Genomic DNA, 19,451 nt, shown 5'->3' on the forward strand with positions numbered 1-19,451 from the left:
ATGCATACACATGCATACACATGCATATACATATATACATACATATACATACATATACATATACATACACATACATACACATACATACACATACGTATACATACGTATACATACGTATACATACACATACGTACACATACGTATACATACGTATACATACACATACATGTATATGCATGTATATGCATGTATATGGATGTGTATGTATATGTATACATATGCATGTATATGCATATATATATATACATATACATACATACACACACATACATATACATACATATAAATACATACATAGTATACATACATATACAGACATATATACATATACATACATACACACATACACATACATACATATACATACATACATATACAGACATACAGACATATATACATATATATATACACATACATATACACATAAATTATTATTAAAAGCGGGAACTTAAACAACAAGGGATGAAATCTTGCAAAAAAATGCTGAAGACGTAAACAAATTAACACCCATTTGGTCACAGGCTTCAGTTAAAAAGGGTCGGAACGTTTTGTCTTTTCCTTCGCTGCCGGGGTCAGAGGTCAAACTCCATCCCATTACGCGCGTCTGAAGCGAATGAGTCACGGTCTGCGTGAAATTTATGACACGTTATTTCCAAAAGGGAAGTAGAAATGCACGGCGGCAGTGGCAGACGCCCGCTACGTATCTGGATTGTTCATCTACGTTCATTCGTTCTCCTTTTGAGCTATTAAACTTTGATGTGGAAAATATGAAGTCTACAAGTGGTAACATGAAGAAAATAAGTATTCAAAGCTAAACAAAAAAACACAATAATAAATATAAAAAGATCAATAAGAGCAAAATCCCATAATTCTTCACCAGTTTCTATTTTTGCAACGAACAAAAGACACGGCCTGCTAGCGCGTGCCGTGCCGATCCCATTTTTGCATCAAATTGGCAGCCAAGACAGCCTATTTGTTTATTTTTACACACAGCCCGCACAAAAGTCGCTTTGACATACCGTTAGGTATTCATGGATTTTTATTTTTAGCCTGGCGACAACAAAGTGCAGTTTGTACTCGATAAGTTATCGGCCCTCAGAACGCATCGTGATGTCGTAGGATTATTTTTTAAAAAGCAACCAATGATGATCATGTTTTCTTTTTTTAAATGTAAACAAAGAATTCAAATGCGGCTGTAATAGTAACTCAAAAGTATCAAAGTGGCCTATGTTTTCTATATATTTATATCACACCAGAATATTTGCAGTGACTTCATTGCTTTTCTTTAACATATGTTACTCTTACTCACAACTGGGAAGAGAACCGCCCTGTACTTAGTTGACCCTAACTTTTTTAGTCAAAAAAAAATGGGCCTGATGTCATTGCATGCTGTGGTCTGAGGTCGCTTCACTCGCTTCTAACTTCCTCCAAAAAGTGCTTGGACGCAAAACGGGCTAAAAATGTGTTCGATTCCAACCACTGTTGGCTGAAAATAGCCTTCAGAAGGGTATTATTATCATTAATGAGTCAGCAGTTAAGATTAGAACCTCGTTTTTTTTTTGTATTTTTATTTCACAGCTAATTTATTCTCCTTTGTTTACATTTAGGAACTAGCGTCCGCTACATGAGCGACAAAGTATGTTTACGCTATTCTTTTAGTGAACTAAAGGAAACATTTGCTGAATAGCTGGTCAGACCGGTTAAGTCACGGGTGTCAAACTCAGTTTGGTTGGAGGGCCAAATTCATGCAAATTAGATCTCATGTTTGTTTTGGGCCTGGAAGGTAAGAATTTAAATGGCACGATTGACGTCAATGGCAGTGAAAGATGAGCATGAAGTGATTTGGACATCTATCATTGTCAATAGCGGGCGATTTTGCATCACTTTTGGGGAAATTTTGGAACATTTTCTAACGAACTAATCAATTTGTTTTTAGTTCATTTCAATGGGAAACATTTGTTTGAGTTACAAGAAAATCGACATACAAGCTCAGTCCCGGAACGCATTAAGCTCATATCTCGAGGTACCACTGTATAACTGGGCATAGAGACAACCTACCTGAGCACACAAGTCCAGTGTGAGTAACATCAGAAGCTCCCGCTATGGCCACACATCAGTATCACCAACTGCCATCACCAAGTGTATGTTTACTATCCATGAAGGATCTGAACATTACATTTCATTATTAATATCCATCTTGATCAATTGAAGTAGAATTTGCACAAATCTGGCTTACCTGATTTTTCCACGTGTCCTTGAAGTATCCTGCTTTCCAATCATTATATATTTGCCCATTGAAAAATTCGCTCACAACTTTCACTTTGCAAAACAGATCTTTAGGACTCGAAAAATAAAATATGTCCCCCGCTTGTAATGTTTGTTCTTCTACGTGCACATGATCGCACTTAAATTACGCACAATTCATTTTAACGCTGGTTTCGAGTCGAAGTATCACATACACGTTAGCCTAGTTAGCTAACAATATCAATGCTAGTGATTGGCTATTGAGCGTGATTGCATCGCATTCAATGATTGGCTGTTGCGCGTGATTGCATAGGATCCAATGATTGGCTGTTGAGCGTGATTGTATCGCATCCAATGATTGGCTGGACACCTGTGACTCACTGCGCTGGTGCATTGTTTTGTTTGGAATAGCAATGAAATACTAAAAGTAAAATAGATATATTTTTACATGGTTACTATTTCATAGCACTTTTGAATTCTTTATGGACCTCCACGATCTATACAATTAATAATATAAACAATCAATACCTTCGGATTAATTTTAAAAAAAGCATTTATTGATACAATTGTGATCCTTTATCTTGCTTTTCTTTTACTAGTCCTCATTAGAATTGAATCCAAGTTAATCATTCACATTTTACAACGTGATACCTGCTTATCGCAGTATCATTATGACTTTCGACCATAAACTGACATCATGCTAACTTCCAGAGTCTGTTTGTGTTTTCAGTTTCTTCCTTTTCAACGGGTTATTGCATATATCAATAAAGTTATTATTCAACATCAAGCTGCATTAATCTCTTTCAAAATGGCCCGAAACCAAAATAAAGTGAGTGTTTCTCATGTGAGGCGCGCTATGTGTGAGAAGCTCAGTGTACAAACGCCACAGGCGGTCGGCTCAGGGGATTTACCAGCTTTCAGGAAAAAAATAAATAAATAAAAACACTTGTGTGTGTGTGTGTGTATGAGGAGTAAAGAAAAAAAACAAGGCGTGTCACCCTACTCTAAATCAGGCTTTTTGGTTGGGCCGCACAACATGGGCCCACGGGCTCCTTGGATACATCACATGCTAGCTCAGGGGTGGGCAAACTTTTCGGCATGGTGGCCACATTGACTTTAAAAAATTGACAGATGGGCCGGGTCAGCACAAGATACGATACATATAAAAAAGTGCATCTGTTAACAGTACATATGAAACATTAACAGAAAAAAGGCCTAACATACTCATCACTCATCATTAAAATAAAAAGTAAAAAGTACAAAGTAAAGTAAAAAGGAATGTGTTAAGAAATATTAAAATGTCAGTTAAAAAAAAGATAGAGGGGCTGTAAAAAACGAAAAACAAATAAGAGTGGACAGAACAACTGCCACTGGCTTCCATGTGGTGGCGCTATCTTGGGGTAAAAAAAAATTTGGACAACATCGGCGGGCCGGATTAAAAAGCCTTGCGGGCCGGATTTGGCCCGCGGGCCGTATTTTGCCCAAAGACAATCGATAGCGTCTAAAGTTGACATAGCGACAGATGTGCTCAAAACAAACAGTGATAGAAAAAAATAGCCACTACCCCCACGCCAATCAGACATATTGGAATGCTTTACTGTGACCTGACTGCGACCCACGTGCGAACGCCGACGCTTCCTGTAGCCACACGTCCGTCCTCGGGTCACGCTAGCGACGAGTGAAAACACAAACTTTTATTAGCGCACTGGAAAGAAAAACAGTAACGACGATCAGGAGGCGATTGATGGAGAAAAGTACAAGCAAGATGGCGTGGAAAATCCGGCGTAATTAATAGCAGCTTGCGAGGGGATGTCGCATTTCCACACGAAAACACATTCTGAGGGAATATCCGCACCGCGCTTTCCTCCAAGTAGTGAGCTCATTCTTTTATAGGCCTTCTGGTGAATATCTATTCATAGCCTTCAGTGTTGTTTATGGCCCTCGTTTGTTATCTGGAGCAAAAATTACAGCACATCAACTTGGTTAATGTGACTGCTTTTCCTGACACGGCCCGGAAGGTAATAATAACAACAACAAAGACAAACAAACATCAAAAGATGCAGGGGGGAGAAAAAACTGCATGTCATGATATTTGACATTAAAAATGGATTGATAACTGTATTTTCACGCATATAAGCCGTATTTGTTGCTAAAAAAAATGCTCTCTGATTCAAGGGTACGGCTTATAGGCGCATACATTTCTTGATGTGCACCAAACTGCAAAGTGACCAAGACAAAAAAAACATAACGCAAGACAAAAGTGGCTGATACAGTCATTTATTTCAAAATAGAGAAAAGATAAGCAGATAAAATGCCATACAAAATGTATTTTGATGTCTATGGATGAGATTCAAGAAAATAAATAAACCGTATCTTGCATAAAAGTGGAAAGAACTCACTTACTAGTGCCTGCCATTGCTCACTCAGGGCGCCGCCATCTTGCCTAACTGTTACGGACACACTTCCTGGTTGTTCTGGTCATGTGACTTCCTTTTTTAAATTTGACACACCCTCACAGTATCTCAAAAATACCACTTTTTCATAAGATTTTCTCTTCAAAGTAACACATTTGTACTTCCTATTAAAATCACGAATATGGAGGTGAATTGGACAGCTTATACAAGAGAAATCATAACATTCAACCATTTTAAAGGGTGCGACTTATATGCAGAGGCGATTCTATAGGCGAGAAAATATGGTAATTGCAATTCTGGGCTGTGTTCATTTAGTGAGGTCAAAGGTCAAACACAGTAGAGCGGAGGTATTACCCACGTACGCACACTGATAGCCACAGAGGGGAAAAAGGCAGCCAATGAAACGAATTGCAGTGCCCGTGTGTTTTCTGAAAAGAACAGTCTGTACCGTCCTGATGTCCCGCCCCCTCCCCTGCGATTGGCTACGGTCTAAGTGGTGTGCTTTTTCTGGGCTCTCATTGGCCAAGCGGCATGGCATTTTTTTTCTTTCCCTCACATGCCTTCACTGAAGTTTTTTTGCCTGCTTGGGCTTTTTCTTTTTTTTCCTTTTTTTTCTTTTTAAGGCCATTTGTGCTCACTTACTATCGTGTAGTTGTTGCCAAGTGCATGTGAGGTTACACTAAAAAGGCAAATAAGCTCCTAGTCCATTTAGCAATGGCGAAAAATTGGAAATAAAACCTGGAAAACATTTATAGGCTCAGTTTGTAACCGTTTATTTCTGTTTTAAAAACGATTAGAAGATATTTACAAAAAAACAATAAGATGTCGCTTTTGGGGAAAAGCTGCATGTACACTCAAAACGCAAAACATAAATAAATTAGTATCATTTTTCAGTGTTTTTCAAAACAAAAGGCACACAGGTACACTTCGGTTAAAAACCCTCATTGAGACAGTGCAAACTTTGTTTCACTGCCGTCGATATAAAAATGAATTATAGTGCAAATTTCCTGTTCCACATGAATTTCACATATTTGCATAAGTAGCCCAGTGATTATTTTGTTTTGTTTTTAAAATAAAAAACATCATTCATGATCTGGAATTCAACACAAGGGCAGTCAAATATCATTTTTTTTAGTTCTTAGGATTTTTGACAAATACTGTGAAATTTGGTCAAATATTGCTCATCTAAAAAAGGCACAAACTTTGGCAAAACCCTGATTTTTTTTCAATAAAAATTGTGAAATAAAAAGGGGGCACAATAAAAGACCATGTAAACTTTTTTGAGACTATACCCAGCTAAAAAAAAATGGAACCTTGCCAATGTAACAATCTAAAACACTAACAAGCCATCATACAAACACAATAAATTCATCCAACCCTGACTTGCTAAATTTAAAAAGACGGAATACCTGAATAACAATACATTTATGACCACTTGAACAAAAAAAAAAAATCTTTTAGGGTGGGAAATTGCACCGCAACTCCCCCCTGTGTCAAAAAAATTCACACATTTAAAAAACAGGCATAAAAAAGCAGAATGCTTTTCATGTGCTACATATTTAAAAAAAAACAACAACAGCTCTTTAAAAATAGATAACACAAAATGGAGGGCTAGGAGGGATACTCATCAATTTGCACACTTGCTACATTGTCTGCTGCTTCTGAGGCCATTTCAGAATAGAAATAATATGAATAAGAGTGCCAAAACTTGATAGTGTATATTTGTCAGTGCTTGTGCAGCCTCTATTGCCTTCCTTTTGGGCTTGCTGAGGAATTTCATCTTAATGCTGCATCCTGTAAAAAAAGTAGGCATGTCCTTGAACGCACCATTTACAAAAACATGCATTAATCATGTGATCAATTCATGTTTTTTTGTTTTTTTTAAATATGTAAGATGCGTTTTCTGAGTTTGAAATGTAATAAAAAGCAATAATAAAGTGATTCTGACCCGGTTTATTACACTTCTGCTCCGGACCCCCCGGGCGGCTGGTTGTCGTCGTCTCCCCGGGAATGTGACCTCTTTTTCGGGCACTCACTCGGTGAACCTGTCGGCAGATAAAAAGTCGTTTATTGATAGGAAAAGCGAGATGTAGACTCATTAAAATCAAATTAACCATTGCAGGAAATGCAAAAGAATATAAAATGTTTTGAAGGGAAGGAGGGAGGGCTTTATTTTGATCTGTTTTAATGGGGCGAGTAGGCGTTGTCGTCACCTGCAGCATCCGACGCTCTTTTCTTGGACGAGTCTGTGTTTCGACTCCGTGGATCAACCCCCCCGGAGTCGTTCCTACTCGGCTCCCCCAGCCTCTGGCGCGGTGGTCGGGTGTAAAACTCCGGGGCGTCCCGGTCCTGCGTCCACTCAAAGTCGCCACCCGGGAGCGCCCTGTCTTCAAGCAGGTCGAAGTTATATCGTTCCGCAAAGGAGCGTACGTTGTCCCCGAGAGTAGCCGTTAAACGAGCCTCAATCTCCGCCGGGTCAGGTGTGCCAAAAAGGTTCCTGCATACCGGGGGTCGAACGCGATCCTGCTGTCGCGGGTCGCCTCGTTCCAGCGGCGGACTCGTATTGGAAAGACGCACGTCTGACATTTTGTTGCACATATGTTGCGCGCGCACACACCAAACGCACGCACGCGCACAGAAAAAAACACGCTAATCCCAAATAGTATTCCTTAAATCAAAACAGGGGCGCGTACTCCAGTGCGCCATGCAAAAAAAAAAAATAGAAAAGTCCCGAAAAAAATAATCCACATAAAAGATTTAAAGGGCTCTCCTGTCAAGCGGATAGAAAAAGCTGCAAACACATCCACACGTAGGCAAAAGTCAGGTCCTAAGAGCCAACATGGCGTAAGAGTGAGACGTGCGTGAAGAAGGCAAGTTGACATGAAGGGACTATTTAAACAGAGGAGGCCATTCATTGGTCCACGCGCTTGCATCGGACCCGCCCACTAAAGGAAAGGCTTTTAAAGGAGTACGAATATAGACAGTATTTATATGCCGAGAGCTCTTACGGCACAGTTAAAGCTTAACTGGCAGCCATCTTTGGACAGAGGCTGATTTTTGTCTTATATAAAAAGGAAAACTACACATTTTACTATAATTCTGGCTGCAAAAATCATTTTGTAAAATATAAAAAAAATATTTTAAAAAAAGCTAAAATAAACATTGTTTTAGATCTATAAAAAACTGAATATTCAGGGATTTTAATACGGTTCTTTTAATCCATTTATATTAAAAAAAATCTAAATATTATATATAAAATGATCCGGCCCACCCGAGTCTGACACCCTTGATCTATAGGATTAAGTGTCATTCTAGGATTTAGTGTCATAAAAAAAACAAATCCGATTACAAGTGACACCACTACATACATAACGTTCCATTTACGAGTTGACTATTCCTTGATGATGTCACAACATCCACACAAAGCTTTAATGCTCAAGGCCACTATAGTAGAACCCAACTTTGTTTGTTTACGGCCTGTTAATCATTTATCAGTCGTTGCTATCTCTTGCTCAGTCAAGAGTTTGCTTGTATACAGTGAACGGATAGAGTTGGATCATGTTCTGGCGAGGGAGTACTATCACAAGGATCAGCTGACTGCAAACATGTCGACGAGACGTGATTCAATTGCGGGCCGACCAATCAACGGCGTGATTTAATCATTGTCGATGACTTGACGCGAATTAGAGCAGAGTGAAAAGCAAACATTTTCATTAGAAGACTATTTAAATTCCTGCCGGTCGTTAACATTCAAACTAACGGTTGAAAGAAATAGTTTGTTGGGACTAGAACCAAAGACAATGCATTTAGGCAGCCATTAGTCCATAGTTAATTGATTATAAAAGTAATTTTAAATATATTCTCTTAAAATATCTTCTTAATATCTATCTTAATACATATATAGTCTCTTAAAAGTAAATCTATTGTGTCTTTCAGGCTGTAGTTTTTCAGTTTTTATTAGAAAATCGTTTGACAAAAGAGCCACCTCTTCTGTATATTTAAAATCATTTTTTTAAAGATTAAAAAACATTCATATATGTTTTACATTTTATATTTTTAGTTACCATAAAAATACAACATAAAAAGGTCAGAAAAATAAATAAATATGGCCCACTTTCTGTATCCCTCAATGAAAACGTTCATTCATTTTGTGCTATTATAAAAGAACAAAATAGTAAAGTAGTCAAATAACTGCCAAAAAACAATTAGCGTCTAATCAACTATCAAAATAATTATCTGTGGAAGCCCTGATTCTTTCTCCCCTACTCTTCTGTATCAAGTATTGTAGTTCTCAATAACTTCATGAATGTAAATACCATATTTAAAAAGTACCGTATGCTTATGATGATGACTTTTTGGCCAGTTCTATCCGGATCTGGTGGGGAAACTGCTCCAGATTCTTGTTGACACAACGTAGGCAGAACCTCTTGGTGTAGAACAGACTGCAGTCCTTTCAATTATTGAGAAATAGTACATAGTAAATGTGACAGCTCAACTTTGTGTTTTGGGTGCTAATAAGTACACTAAATTGATTTCACAAAGCTCACTCAACACAAAGTGCACGGTATCACATGATAACCAAGTTATAAAGGGAAAACTATCAAAATCACAAGGAAATGAGTGCAGAATCCTTACCGAACCAACACAAACAGTGACTCCACACGAGCTGCATTGAGAACCCAAAATGAGAAACTTCTCTTTATCTGGACTGAACGGGTCTTTCGTTACGTAGCATTCTTCCAGTAACCTGTACAAGGACACACAACATTAATTTAGATGCACAATTATCACAGAATAGGATGAAATTGTGAGGGGGAATAGAAACATGTGGTGCGCTCGTAGGCGCTAATCATGTTAGCATTAGCCCACACACATTTAACATCTATTCCACTTACACAATTGCTCTGGTGTTTGGTGGCTTCTGACCAAAAGACGTGTAAGGACAAGACAAACCACACGACTGGCATGTAAATGTCATTTGACGGCATTCGAGTGTAGTTTCTTCCATTTCTTTTGCGAGCTAAAACAGCTCATTTGTTACTTTGGAGTCAGTTGTTGTTGGGTGAACCTCCACTGCCACCTAGAGGACTGGGGGGAATTTACAACAACAAAGGATCGTTTTTTCCAGTTTATAATGTCTTATGCCGTGTTTTTCTACAATAATAATAATAATAATAATAATACAAAAAACAGTCTTACATTTAAAAAAAACTCAAGGTAATTGTTTAAAAGGATAATTCCACCTAAAGACACCAAAATATACTGCTATAAATTATTTAAATGTTTATTTTTACAGCTGTCACCTGTCTAAAGTACAACGATGTCCTAAAAATTGACATTGCACTTTCAAATAATATTGCTCTATAGTTTCAAAGATGAGTTTGACAATATACAACTTTGTGATTGTTAAAATATGTTATTCCAATGTAAAATAGTGTATGTAAGATGAGGGACATTATACATTGTTCAAGTTGTACATATACTGCAATTCTAAATGATTAGCAATGGAATTGATAAGTAATGCCACACCTTAACTATGATCCAAAAGTAAATAAATACAATTAAACAAAAAAACCCTCCACACACACACATCTGTTGAAATTTTAGCTATTAGTATGGCTTTTTATCCCCCACAGTGGTCACTATAGTGTGAGGCACATTCTCACAGTTTAAGGCACAAAACTATCATTAAAAAAATCTGATATAATATTGTACAAGTTTAAAACACTACATCGCACTTTGAAGGCAACATTTTTGCATGTCCTTTAAAAAAAATACAAATCTACAGTATATATTGTTACATGCTATAGCAATTAGTACATGTCCCTGTAGATCTCCTGTAAAAGGGGATGAAGCGACGCATCCTCCGTGGATTTGATTTCCTGCACTAATTTGGCGTGCTGGGTCACCAATTCCCGCAGGTCTGCCAATTTCTGCAAGAGTCTCGGGAAGAGGAAGGCATCATCAGGGTGATTGGCCTGCAGGTGGAGCCGCAGAGCGAGCACAATGCCTTCCTGAAGCTGCTCTACCAGACTTGCTTCCACCAGACCAGGACGGTCTAAAAAAAGAGGGAAAATAGGGCAGGTTAGGGATTGAAACCATCATCTCCAGAGTGGGAAACTCACCTCCACAGCAGATGATGGCAGCCACGAAGAGGGCCAAGTCGCTGTCGTCCAGTTCTAGGGAGTTAAAGCGGGCGGCGAACTGGAATTTGGGCTCCATCATGTCACTGAAGGGCCGCCGCAGGTTTTTGAGAAACTCGCGGGTGATGAACCCGCCGCCACGTGCCACCAGGAGCCCGTCTTTGTTCATGCATGAGGCCAGGAGTGTGAAGAGGGCCTCGTAGACGCCGTACTTGAGGAGAGTCACCTAAAAAAAAATAAAACATAATGGGATTCATGGGAAGTAATGGGACTATTTTGTGCGAGAGACTTTCTGAGTCCCTGAATATTGAGTTTTTTATAGATCTAAAACATTGTTTATTTTAGCTTTTTTTATATATATATTTTTAGATTTTACAAAAATATTTTTGAATTAAAAACAGAAACAAAAATGGATTAAAAAATGCCAATTATTGATTTAAATGGGGGGAAATCAGGAAATTTAATATACATCTATACTCTTCATGTGCCTTAAAGTCAAATGACTCAAGTATCCAATGTGTAAATTTTGGCGATGAAGTTTTCCCCTAAAACATGTGTCAAAGTCAATACCTGATCATTCAAGTCGAGATTCTGGAAGCTAGGAATGGCTTTGGCGAACTCGGTGAGCTCCGTGACCGTCTCCACGGAGGTGCTTTGGCAGCAGTGGAATAGTCTCGCTTCGGCTTCCCTCTCCCGGAGCCCCCCGCAACCCACGGCGGCGATCAGCACCCCCGCCGGGAGCCCGTCATCGGGCTCCGGGTTGCTCTTCTTCAACGCCACTTGCGCCGCTAGCGTCTTCTCCGCTAGCTGGAATGTCTCCATGTCGTGGATGACAAAAGGCTTCCGAGAAAGACAAAGTGCGTTACAAAGAGAAATGGGAAAAAGTCACGGATGCTAATGTCGACTCACCGGCTCGCTGGCTTTGCCGGTGAGTATGAGCCGAGCTTTAGCTTTGTTCATGTTGAAGTTCTTCATGTAGGCTTTGTGGATGCGCCCGATGAGGACCTTGTGGTCGGAGAGTGTGGGGTTCACTTCCTTCTTCTTGTCCGTCTCCGTCTTGCTTTCGGCCTTCAGTTTCATCTTCTCCGCTTGGGGCATTCGACCAAAGCGGATGGCTGTGGAGCAAATGCTGCCATGTCAGTTCAATGTTAGCATATGGCTAACACACTGACATTACATTGAAATAGCTTAATTAATAGCTTAAGGCCGCCTGATAACAATTTAGGGCTATCTAAGGATGGTTTTGTTTCAAAAGTATGGATATCCACAGTACACTAGGGCAAAGCTGTTATGTTAAGCAATACCTTAAACATGTTAACAGTATTAGTCAGCAAAATGGGGTCTCACCATTGTGGGACATGCCCACCGAGAGACACTTGTGGAAGCGACAGTATTGGCACTTGTTTCGATTCTTCTTGTATATTTTGCAGTGTCGTTCGCACTTGTCGTATTCCAGTTTTAGTCGGAGGGTTCTCCTGAAGAAACCCTATGGAGGACATAATGTGAGACAATAAACACAAATCAATCAATAAAAATCAATGCTATCATATTCTTTCCATTCTACTTCTGTCTTTAACATAATCACCCGGTCAGTGTACTTGATGTGTTTCTTAAATAGACCCGTGTCAAATGCCACCTTTCTAAGACCCTCAAAGGAATTGCTACCAGATGTCAGACATATTATTATAAGCCACGGAGACATTTGTCACGTATGATCAAAAGGTAAACATGACATTGTGGACTATAAAGTGTTTGTAACTTCAACTTGTTCCCCATTGATATGAATACCCTGCCACTATGTGGAAAACCATATAAATTAGATTTCCACGTGTAAGCGCGAGCGTCACCGACGCTGGCTGTCAGCCAAGCGGGGGAGAGGTGACGAGTCACCCAAGGCCGTCGCGTCCCCGACCTAGCATGCTAGCTAGCCCTGGTACTTTCCACTGGTCACATACCTCCACATGCTAAACGCTAAAGTGACCCTATGCGGGGATATGACCTATTTAAGCCTCACCTTGCAACCCTCGCAGGCATGGACTCCGTAGTGGAAGCCTGACGCTTTATCCGAACACACTTTGCACTCCAGGTTGAGGGGGCCAGAGGCCTCGCCAGGTTCCGCCGCCTCCCGACAGCCCAACGGCGACGGACTGGAGGCCGGAGTCAACGTGTCTGCACCCAGACAACAACATAATTCAAAGAATAGCCATTCATGACGCTAACTTTAAGGGGAATTCTAGTCAGTAACAAACTGCTAACTCACCCAAAGCAATGAAGTTCTCCGATTCCGAACGGGAACTCGGGTACTCTGGGAAATCAAACCCAAGAGTGTCCTCTCCGATGGATTGAGAGATGTCCTGAAGGTCCTCCATGAGGTCATCACAAAGCGGGCTGTCCAAGAGGGAGTCCCCCAATGGAGATGGAGGACTGTAGTCATCTCCAGCCATGGTTGGATGAAGAAGACCTCACTCCCTAGGCTACAAGAAGAAAGTCTTAATCAAAACAGAAAAGTTTTGTTTTGAGAAAAAAAGGCCAAGTCTGCCTGAGGCATTCCATAATAACAAGCAGAAGATATTGTTGTAATGTCTGTCTGTCTACACCAGTTGCAACACTGTTATTGAAACTAACTATTTTGATATCAGCCATTTAAGGACGTTGTAATGTCAAATGACAGTTGTTTATTTTTAATATGGCTTTTAAAACTAGATGTACTGTTGTTATATCCTGATCAGGCATTCATTGTGTTTTACTTCCTCTACGGGGAAAATTTTAAGGTCATAGGAGAGGAAACGGGCAGGAATGCATGTCAACAAAGAATCACATGGATTCAAACCAAACGCGGAGGAAGCAAAATCTAAACAACATATGTGAGCCAGCTTCAGAAAAACATGCATAAAATGCATTCCAAATAGATTTGATAATACCACTAAGTCTGACAAGATCTTTAAAACTACAAAAAAAAGAATTCCCCTAAGCTGAAACATTGGAAAAGGATTCCAATTCCGTCAGATGACATGGCGGAAATCCTCTGAGTGGTTACTAATAATTTTTACGTAACATGAATAAACATTAAATGGTTTGAATTACCGCAGAATGTTAGTTCTCAAGCATTTTGATGAAAAATCCCACCGACGCTCGCTTGACAGGGAAAGAACGGATGGAAAAAGATAAACACATTCAGAGCAACTTCGTGTGCGTCCTCCTCCCGCCTGCCTTCAGTCAACACTTCGTCCGACGAAAATGACGTCAACAGCGAGCGACGGGGTCCTTCCTGACTCGACACACCTATGGTTTGGACCAATCATAGGGAGCGACATTTCTCAATGGACTCCAACTTTAAAATAACTATTTCAAAACAGTCACTTTTATCATGTCTTTGAAGACCGTTTACGAGTTAGAAATAAAATAATTTTATTTTTCTGTTGTGTATTAGTGGGAAAATGTAAATGAAAGGCATTCCACTGGCACTATGTCAGCCAATCAAATGCGTGTCCCAGATTGCCTGACTGATCACGTGACAAAATTATTATTCATTATCATGTTTGAGTCCACGTTGCATCTGAGTAAGACTGGGTATTAAACATATATTTGTACATGTTTTATTTTAAAAAAAAGACGAGAATTATTGATATTTTTAAAATCAGGTTAATTTCTGGTTACTTTTATCATCAGCCGACATAAGGATTCTTTTAAAGCTTGTCTACAGCACCCTCTAATGAGCCTAATTTTGTCTTCTACAGACAATTGTGCAAGTGTGTTTCTTGTCCTGTTTGCATTTAAGACACAATCAAGGTACAAGCCGAAGACTATTATTATCACAGACATGCAACCAATTGTAACGAGCAGGCCTGACGAGGAAGAATCATGTCCACTATTGCACTCATGAATTGAATAAATTTAGCCAGGCAATAAAAAGAAAAGACATTTTAGTTTCCAGTCTTTATTAGTTGGTAGTCATGTGACAACAGCAAAGGATCATTACATCCAGCGCGCCTGCTCCTCAGACGAATTGTTGCCCTCCAGGAAAGGCAGTAGGTTGTATAGTTAACTCCTGATGGGGTAAAATCACAACCCTGAAACTACACAACCTACTACCTCACCCTGTATGAACACTAAGAGTTGCCTGTGAGGGGCGCTTGACACATCGAAACGGCGAGAATACCCGAAAAGATGGTTCTGCTGCCTCTACAGTCACTTCAGGAAAGACAGTAAGTTGTATAGTCATCTGACATTTTGGGAAGGACCCTAAAACTATACAACCTACTACCTCACCCCAAAGGACCGTTAAAATGTCTCCCGGTGGTGGCGCTCTCATCCCACCGGCCCTGTGAGATACAGAGGGAAAAAAGACGATTTTCGGCGACTTACTTTTTCGGGTGGGTCAGGCTACTTGTGGCTGAACCTGAAGGACACACAAAGGAAGAGGAGAGTGTGACACTTTCACTTTGCTCTCGTCTTACACTCGGGATCATGTGACAATCGGCAAAGCTTTTTAGGCAATTAGGCGGTTGAGCGGAGGAGAAAATGAGATGCCTTTGCGATCGAAATGATGGTTGGTGTGAATAAGTGTTTCGGTTTTGAGTTTAAAAATTGGAGTTTGAATCTGCGTAAAAATTGTGTCTGAGTGGAATGTCATGAAGGACAACAAAAATGAGGATGTGGACGGTTTGATTAGAATTTACAGTGGACAAATACATAGTAAAAAAATAAAATAAATATAATAGTAAAATCAATGGGGGAATAGACAATTATATGAAAATAACAATAGCAAACAAAAGGAGAAAATTAAAGTGAAGAAAACTGAAAAATCTCGAACTCTCAGCCAAAAACGCATAGATTCTCGCTGCAATAAAACAAACGTGACTAATGAGAGGGGAGAAGAAAATGACTGTCCTGTTTTTCTGGGGTCGTGGTTTGAATTTGGAAGGCCACGTTAAAAAGCTGTCACCCAGCATTGGGAAAACTATTTGAGATGAAGCATTGCATGGGTGCAGTGGGAAAGAGCTGCCAACAGGTGTCCTCCCAAGCATGCGAGGGCCCCCCCGTCCCGTGACAATGAGGCCTTTGTGTCCGGGTTCCGTGTGCCGACCGGCCCTCGTATATAGCGAGTGTTCCCCCTCTAATCTTCATTTGACCTTTAAGCCCACACATTTTTTTTCCTTCATCAAACTAACCTTAAAGTGAAGATCCATCCAGGAAATAGACTGAGCCTGCAAATGAGAGAAAGACAAGTTAGCCATATGTGGACATACACACACATTGAGTTAAAATTGGGTTAAAAATGATGTTTTTTGAGCGAGTTAAAATAATAATGATAATAAAAAAAGATGTTTTATATGTTAAAACGGTTTTATGATTGACTTGCAAGAGACGAGAAAACTAATGGAAGAATTTTTTGGCTTTCGCGTTGACTTGGCGTATGTTATTCTTGCTACAAATATAATGTGGTAATTATGAAGTTGTTTGGGAGACTAATTAAAAGGAAGAAATTGAAGATAACAACAAAATGAAGAAAATCGGATGCAAAATACACACACACACACTCACGTAAAATACTGTCCTGTAAATGTGAGCATGTAAAATACTGTCCTGTAAATGTGAGCATATAATAGAATTTTTTTTTAATTTTAACATTTTAAATGAATACATACACTTTAGTAATAAGTTAAATTATCTAGTTTTTGCTAGATGATTTAAATCATTACTACAGTGTATGTATTCATTTAAAATATTAATATAAAAAAGCCCTATTCCAGCTTCTAGTTTGCAAAATAAAAATGCCAGAATTCTCATTTTAAAATTACTTTTAGATGAAATGGTACACAAATTAGCACGGCCATCTAACATAGAAAAGTAACCCAAAAAAAATAAAACAATTCTTAATCATAATAATAAATGACTACAGCGCATCATTCTGACATTTTTACCTCGGGTGGGAAAAATAAATAAAAAAATAAAAACCACACCCATGCATATTTTTAAGACTGTCGATAAAAAAAATAAAAAATAAATAAACACTTCTTTAATTTGAATTTTGCACGCTGAACATGGCCCAACTTGTGTGTGTGTGTGTGCGCTGGTGTATTTTATGCCAACGCAGGGGTGTGTGTGTGTGTGTGTGTGTTTGAGAAAGACAGTGGCCATCTGTAGTGGGCCTTTTGTGAGTGTGTGTGTGTGTGAGTGTGTGTGAATGCTCGAAGGAGGCTATGCCCTGCCCTGCGCTCCTTAGAAGAGGCGTGGGAACCTCATTCATCCGTCGTAGGGGCTTCATTATGGGGTGCAACACCATCAGATGTGTCTCCAAGCATGTGTGTGTGTGTGTGTGTGTGTGTGTGTGTGTGTGTACGTTTGTTTTCCCTCATTATCAATTCACAGTAAAAGTGTCAACTTTCCAAAATAAAATAGATCATTCGCGTAATTATGACCGTTTTTCCTGCAAGCGGCGTCATTTTGGGGAAATGACGAGCAGGAACGAATATGAAATGCGAAGTAGGAGAAGGAAATAGCGAGCGAGGTGATGGCATGTTACGAGAATCAAGTTTTTGGGGTTTCCTGTCGAGGTGACAGACATGGCGGCAGCGGCGGCGTTGGTTTTGAGGCGGAGGTGGTAGGTGTGATGGACGAATAAGAACATTGCTGACTCATTTTACTCCCACCTTGCCTGGAGTAGTGGCTTTTAAATAAATTTGGATGGGCTTAAAAGAGCATATATACAAATAAGACTAGTTGCCATGCTAATGCTAATATTGCCTTCATTTAAAAAAAAGGGGGGGGTTCGAATCGAGTGTGTTGGCAATTTGAAATGAAATGGAAATTCTCATACGCATTTCTGAAAGGTCAAATATTAGTGCGCATCCATTTTTTTAGGGGGAATGAAAAATATTTAAAAAACTGTTAAGCTACGTGTGGCCCATTTTTTCGGAATATTTATCCTGGGATGTCGTCGAGTTTGGAGCGTAAATTGTCGTTAAAGTTAAGCGAATGCATCGGGATAACTTGGAAAAAAGCAAGAAAGCGCTTTGGGGGGAAAAAAGCGGCTGGTGGTGGCTGGGCCTTGTCTGGATCGAGGCCCAGACGGCGCTTTGCTTTCTCTAACCTGGTTCCTTCAACCTGCGAGCCGAGCCGGTTCGGATGCAACTATAAAGTCTGTTTTATTTTCTAACATTGGCATTGGATCTGTTTTTTTCCGCATTTTTTTTGGCTCAAAAGAAAACCCTGACATTCCCAACGCAAGCATGGAGACGACTTACCCGGACCGGCGCGAGGTCTCCGTGGTTCTCCACTGTAGCTGACTGGCTGCGGATCCCCGGCTGTCCACATCATGGCGTCTCCACGTACGCACCCTGTTAGACGAGAGGCAGAGAGAAGAAGCAAGTCGGTCGGAGTCAGTCGCACCAAAAAAGTCCAATCTGTCGTCCTACACACTCTGTCAGCTTTTGGGGGGGGGGGGGCGGACTCGGCCCGGGCGGGCCCTGGCTCAGACTGTCAGGAGGGCCCGCCACAATGGGAGAGAAGGCCATGTGGGTTTCCCGCGGAGTCGCGTGTTCCTCCCGTCTGGCACTTAACGAGGCTTTGAATGAGGAATGTTAGCAAACAGAGCCGCCGCACGTCGGCTTGACGCTAAAACCGGGCGACCAGTCAGATGGCGGCGCCGGCCCGGGAATATGAATAATGCAAAAGCAGTAGAGGAGGTGAAGCTCCTCCCACTGGAGCCGCGCTCCTGCCCGAGCCAACCCGGCCGCCACCCCTTTCCTATTCCCAACTCAAATGCCTTCACGGGAGAGCGAAGGGCGAGCGAGACGGAACCTCGCCGGCGACGCCTTGGCGTCCACGTAAAACAAAAAAGCCAAAAAGGAGCGGGGGGGAACCTTCTCTGAAACACGGTACTTTTTCACTCCGTCGGAATCACCTCGCTCCTTTATGGCGTTCGGTGCTCTTTGTTTCCAGTTGGCACCTGTCCCAGAAAAAAGAAAAAAAAAAAAAAAGAAGGCCCTGGTCGGCGGCTCCGCCCTCCAGCTCCGCTTTCGAAAAAGCCGGAGAGAGGACTGCCCACCAGTGAGACGGCGGAGGAGAAAGACAGAGTGAGCGAGACATGCAGACACATACAGAGCGAGAGAGAAAGAGAGAGAGAGAAAGAGAGGGTGGGTGGGGCAGAAAACCCAAAAGGGGGAGAGGTCGCAAAGTGGAGCGCGGTGGCGACGGCGGTATGAAGGGAAACATTTCCAAGGGACGAAAAATCGGCGCCTCGTTTCCACGGAGAAGCCCAAAACACCACGAGGAAAGCCACTTGTTGCTATCGCCAGGGTTAAAAATCTCAGAATCGCCAGTTGCAAAAATATCCCTCCCACTTCAGGCCCAGAGGGGAGGGCCGGCCTGTAGAAATAGTAGCAGAGTCGCCCCCCCCTCACCTCCAGGAGTGGGGGGAGCAGGGGACCGCGGAGAAGGGGGCGGTCGGCATTAAGCGTAGGAGGAGGAAAAAGCTCAGCTGATGATGGAACAGGGGGGGGGGGGGGGGGTGACGCGTGGGAGTGGGTACGACTCGCTTACGTGTTTCATTGCCGGTTCGGTGCAATATTCTCCACGGGGGGAGGGGGCGGTATGAGCGCCATTGCGCCAATTGCCGCCTTACAAATGAGAGAGCACTAGAGGGCCA

The 19,451-nt window shown here is 41.0% G+C and overlaps 3 protein-coding genes and 1 long non-coding RNA gene across 7 annotated transcripts in view; all 4 read right to left on the minus strand.

The window, feature by feature from the left end:
- LOC144181288 (uncharacterized) overlaps positions 1–2,494 on the minus strand; it is a 7,782-nt gene extending 5,288 nt beyond the window's left edge. Inside the window, exons 1-2 of the long non-coding RNA XR_013324644.1 lie at positions 2,237–2,494; positions 2,059–2,165 (exon numbers count right to left, since the gene is read on the minus strand). This is a non-coding gene — a long non-coding RNA (uncharacterized LOC144181288). The remainder of the gene's footprint in view (positions 1–2,058; positions 2,166–2,236) is intronic.
- A 2,912-nt stretch (positions 2,495–5,406) lies between these two features.
- On the minus strand, positions 5,407–7,516 carry LOC144181264 (cyclin-dependent kinase inhibitor 1B-like). Of its 2 annotated transcripts, none has more exons than XM_077709648.1 (3): positions 6,872–7,516; positions 6,619–6,703; positions 5,407–6,452 (listed from the first exon to the last, which is right to left on the minus strand). In XM_077709648.1, the coding sequence occupies exons 1-3, from the start codon at positions 7,254–7,256 to the stop codon at positions 6,440–6,442; spliced, it is 483 nt and encodes a 160-aa protein (XP_077565774.1). In that variant the 5' UTR covers positions 7,257–7,516; the 3' UTR covers positions 5,407–6,439. The 2 variants fall into 2 exon arrangements, with proteins under 2 accessions (XP_077565774.1, XP_077565775.1); XM_077709649.1 differs by having other exon boundaries at positions 6,607–6,703; positions 6,872–7,512.
- Positions 6,892–9,725, minus strand: cdpf1 (cysteine rich DPF motif domain containing 1). Of its 2 annotated transcripts, none has more exons than XM_077709650.1 (4): positions 9,554–9,725; positions 9,294–9,405; positions 8,991–9,108; positions 6,892–7,041 (listed from the first exon to the last, which is right to left on the minus strand). In XM_077709650.1, the coding sequence occupies exons 1-3, from the start codon at positions 9,664–9,666 to the stop codon at positions 8,998–9,000; spliced, it is 336 nt and encodes a 111-aa protein (XP_077565776.1). In that variant the 5' UTR covers positions 9,667–9,725; the 3' UTR covers positions 6,892–7,041; positions 8,991–8,997. The 2 variants fall into 2 exon arrangements, with proteins under 2 accessions (XP_077565776.1, XP_077565778.1); XM_077709652.1 differs by lacking the exon at positions 6,892–7,041 and adding an exon at positions 8,202–8,330.
- Positions 9,726–9,926: 201 nt separating this feature from the next.
- pparaa (peroxisome proliferator-activated receptor alpha a) lies at positions 9,927–14,055 on the minus strand. 2 transcript variants are annotated; one of them, XM_077709646.1, is made up of 8 exons: positions 13,886–14,055; positions 13,062–13,290; positions 12,816–12,970; positions 12,149–12,287; positions 11,711–11,916; positions 11,372–11,641; positions 10,784–11,027; positions 9,927–10,716 (listed from the first exon to the last, which is right to left on the minus strand). In XM_077709646.1, the coding sequence occupies exons 2-8, from the start codon at positions 13,243–13,245 to the stop codon at positions 10,472–10,474; spliced, it is 1,443 nt and encodes a 480-aa protein (XP_077565772.1). In that variant the 5' UTR covers positions 13,246–13,290; positions 13,886–14,055; the 3' UTR covers positions 9,927–10,471. The 2 variants fall into 2 exon arrangements, with proteins under 2 accessions (XP_077565772.1, XP_077565771.1); XM_077709645.1 differs by having other exon boundaries at positions 13,062–13,275; positions 13,886–14,054.
- Between the last annotated feature and the right edge of the window lie 5,396 nt (positions 14,056–19,451).

This window comes from Stigmatopora nigra, chromosome 23, assembly GCF_051989575.1.
Source record: "Stigmatopora nigra isolate UIUO_SnigA chromosome 23, RoL_Snig_1.1, whole genome shotgun sequence".
Lineage (NCBI taxonomy): Eukaryota > Metazoa > Chordata > Actinopteri > Syngnathiformes > Syngnathidae > Stigmatopora > Stigmatopora nigra.

Coding starts and splice junctions, on each gene's coding strand:
- LOC144181264 (XM_077709648.1), bottom strand. CDS start 7,256: ATGTGCAACAAAATGTCAGACGTGCGTCTTTCCAATACGAGTCCGCCG. Junction 6,704..6,871: donor AAGAGCGTCGGATGCTGCAG/GTGACGACAACG, acceptor ATCTGCCGACAG/GTTCACCGAGTGAGTGCCCG.
- cdpf1 (XM_077709650.1), bottom strand. CDS start 9,666: ATGGAAGAAACTACACTCGAATGCCGTCAAATGACATTTACATGCCAG. Junction 9,406..9,553: donor CCAAACACCAGAGCAATTGT/GTAAGTGGAATA, acceptor GTCCTTGTACAG/GTTACTGGAAGAATGCTACG. Junction 9,109..9,293: donor TCACTGTTTGTGTTGGTTCG/GTAAGGATTCTG, acceptor AATAATTGAAAG/GACTGCAGTCTGTTCTACAC.
- pparaa (XM_077709646.1), bottom strand. CDS start 13,245: ATGGCTGGAGATGACTACAGTCCTCCATCTCCATTGGGGGACTCCCTC. Junction 12,971..13,061: donor GGAGAACTTCATTGCTTTGG/GTGAGTTAGCAG, acceptor GTCTGGGTGCAG/ACACGTTGACTCCGGCCTCC. Junction 11,028..11,371: donor ATCTCGACTTGAATGATCAG/GTATTGACTTTG, acceptor ATTTTTTTTTAG/GTGACTCTCCTCAAGTACGG.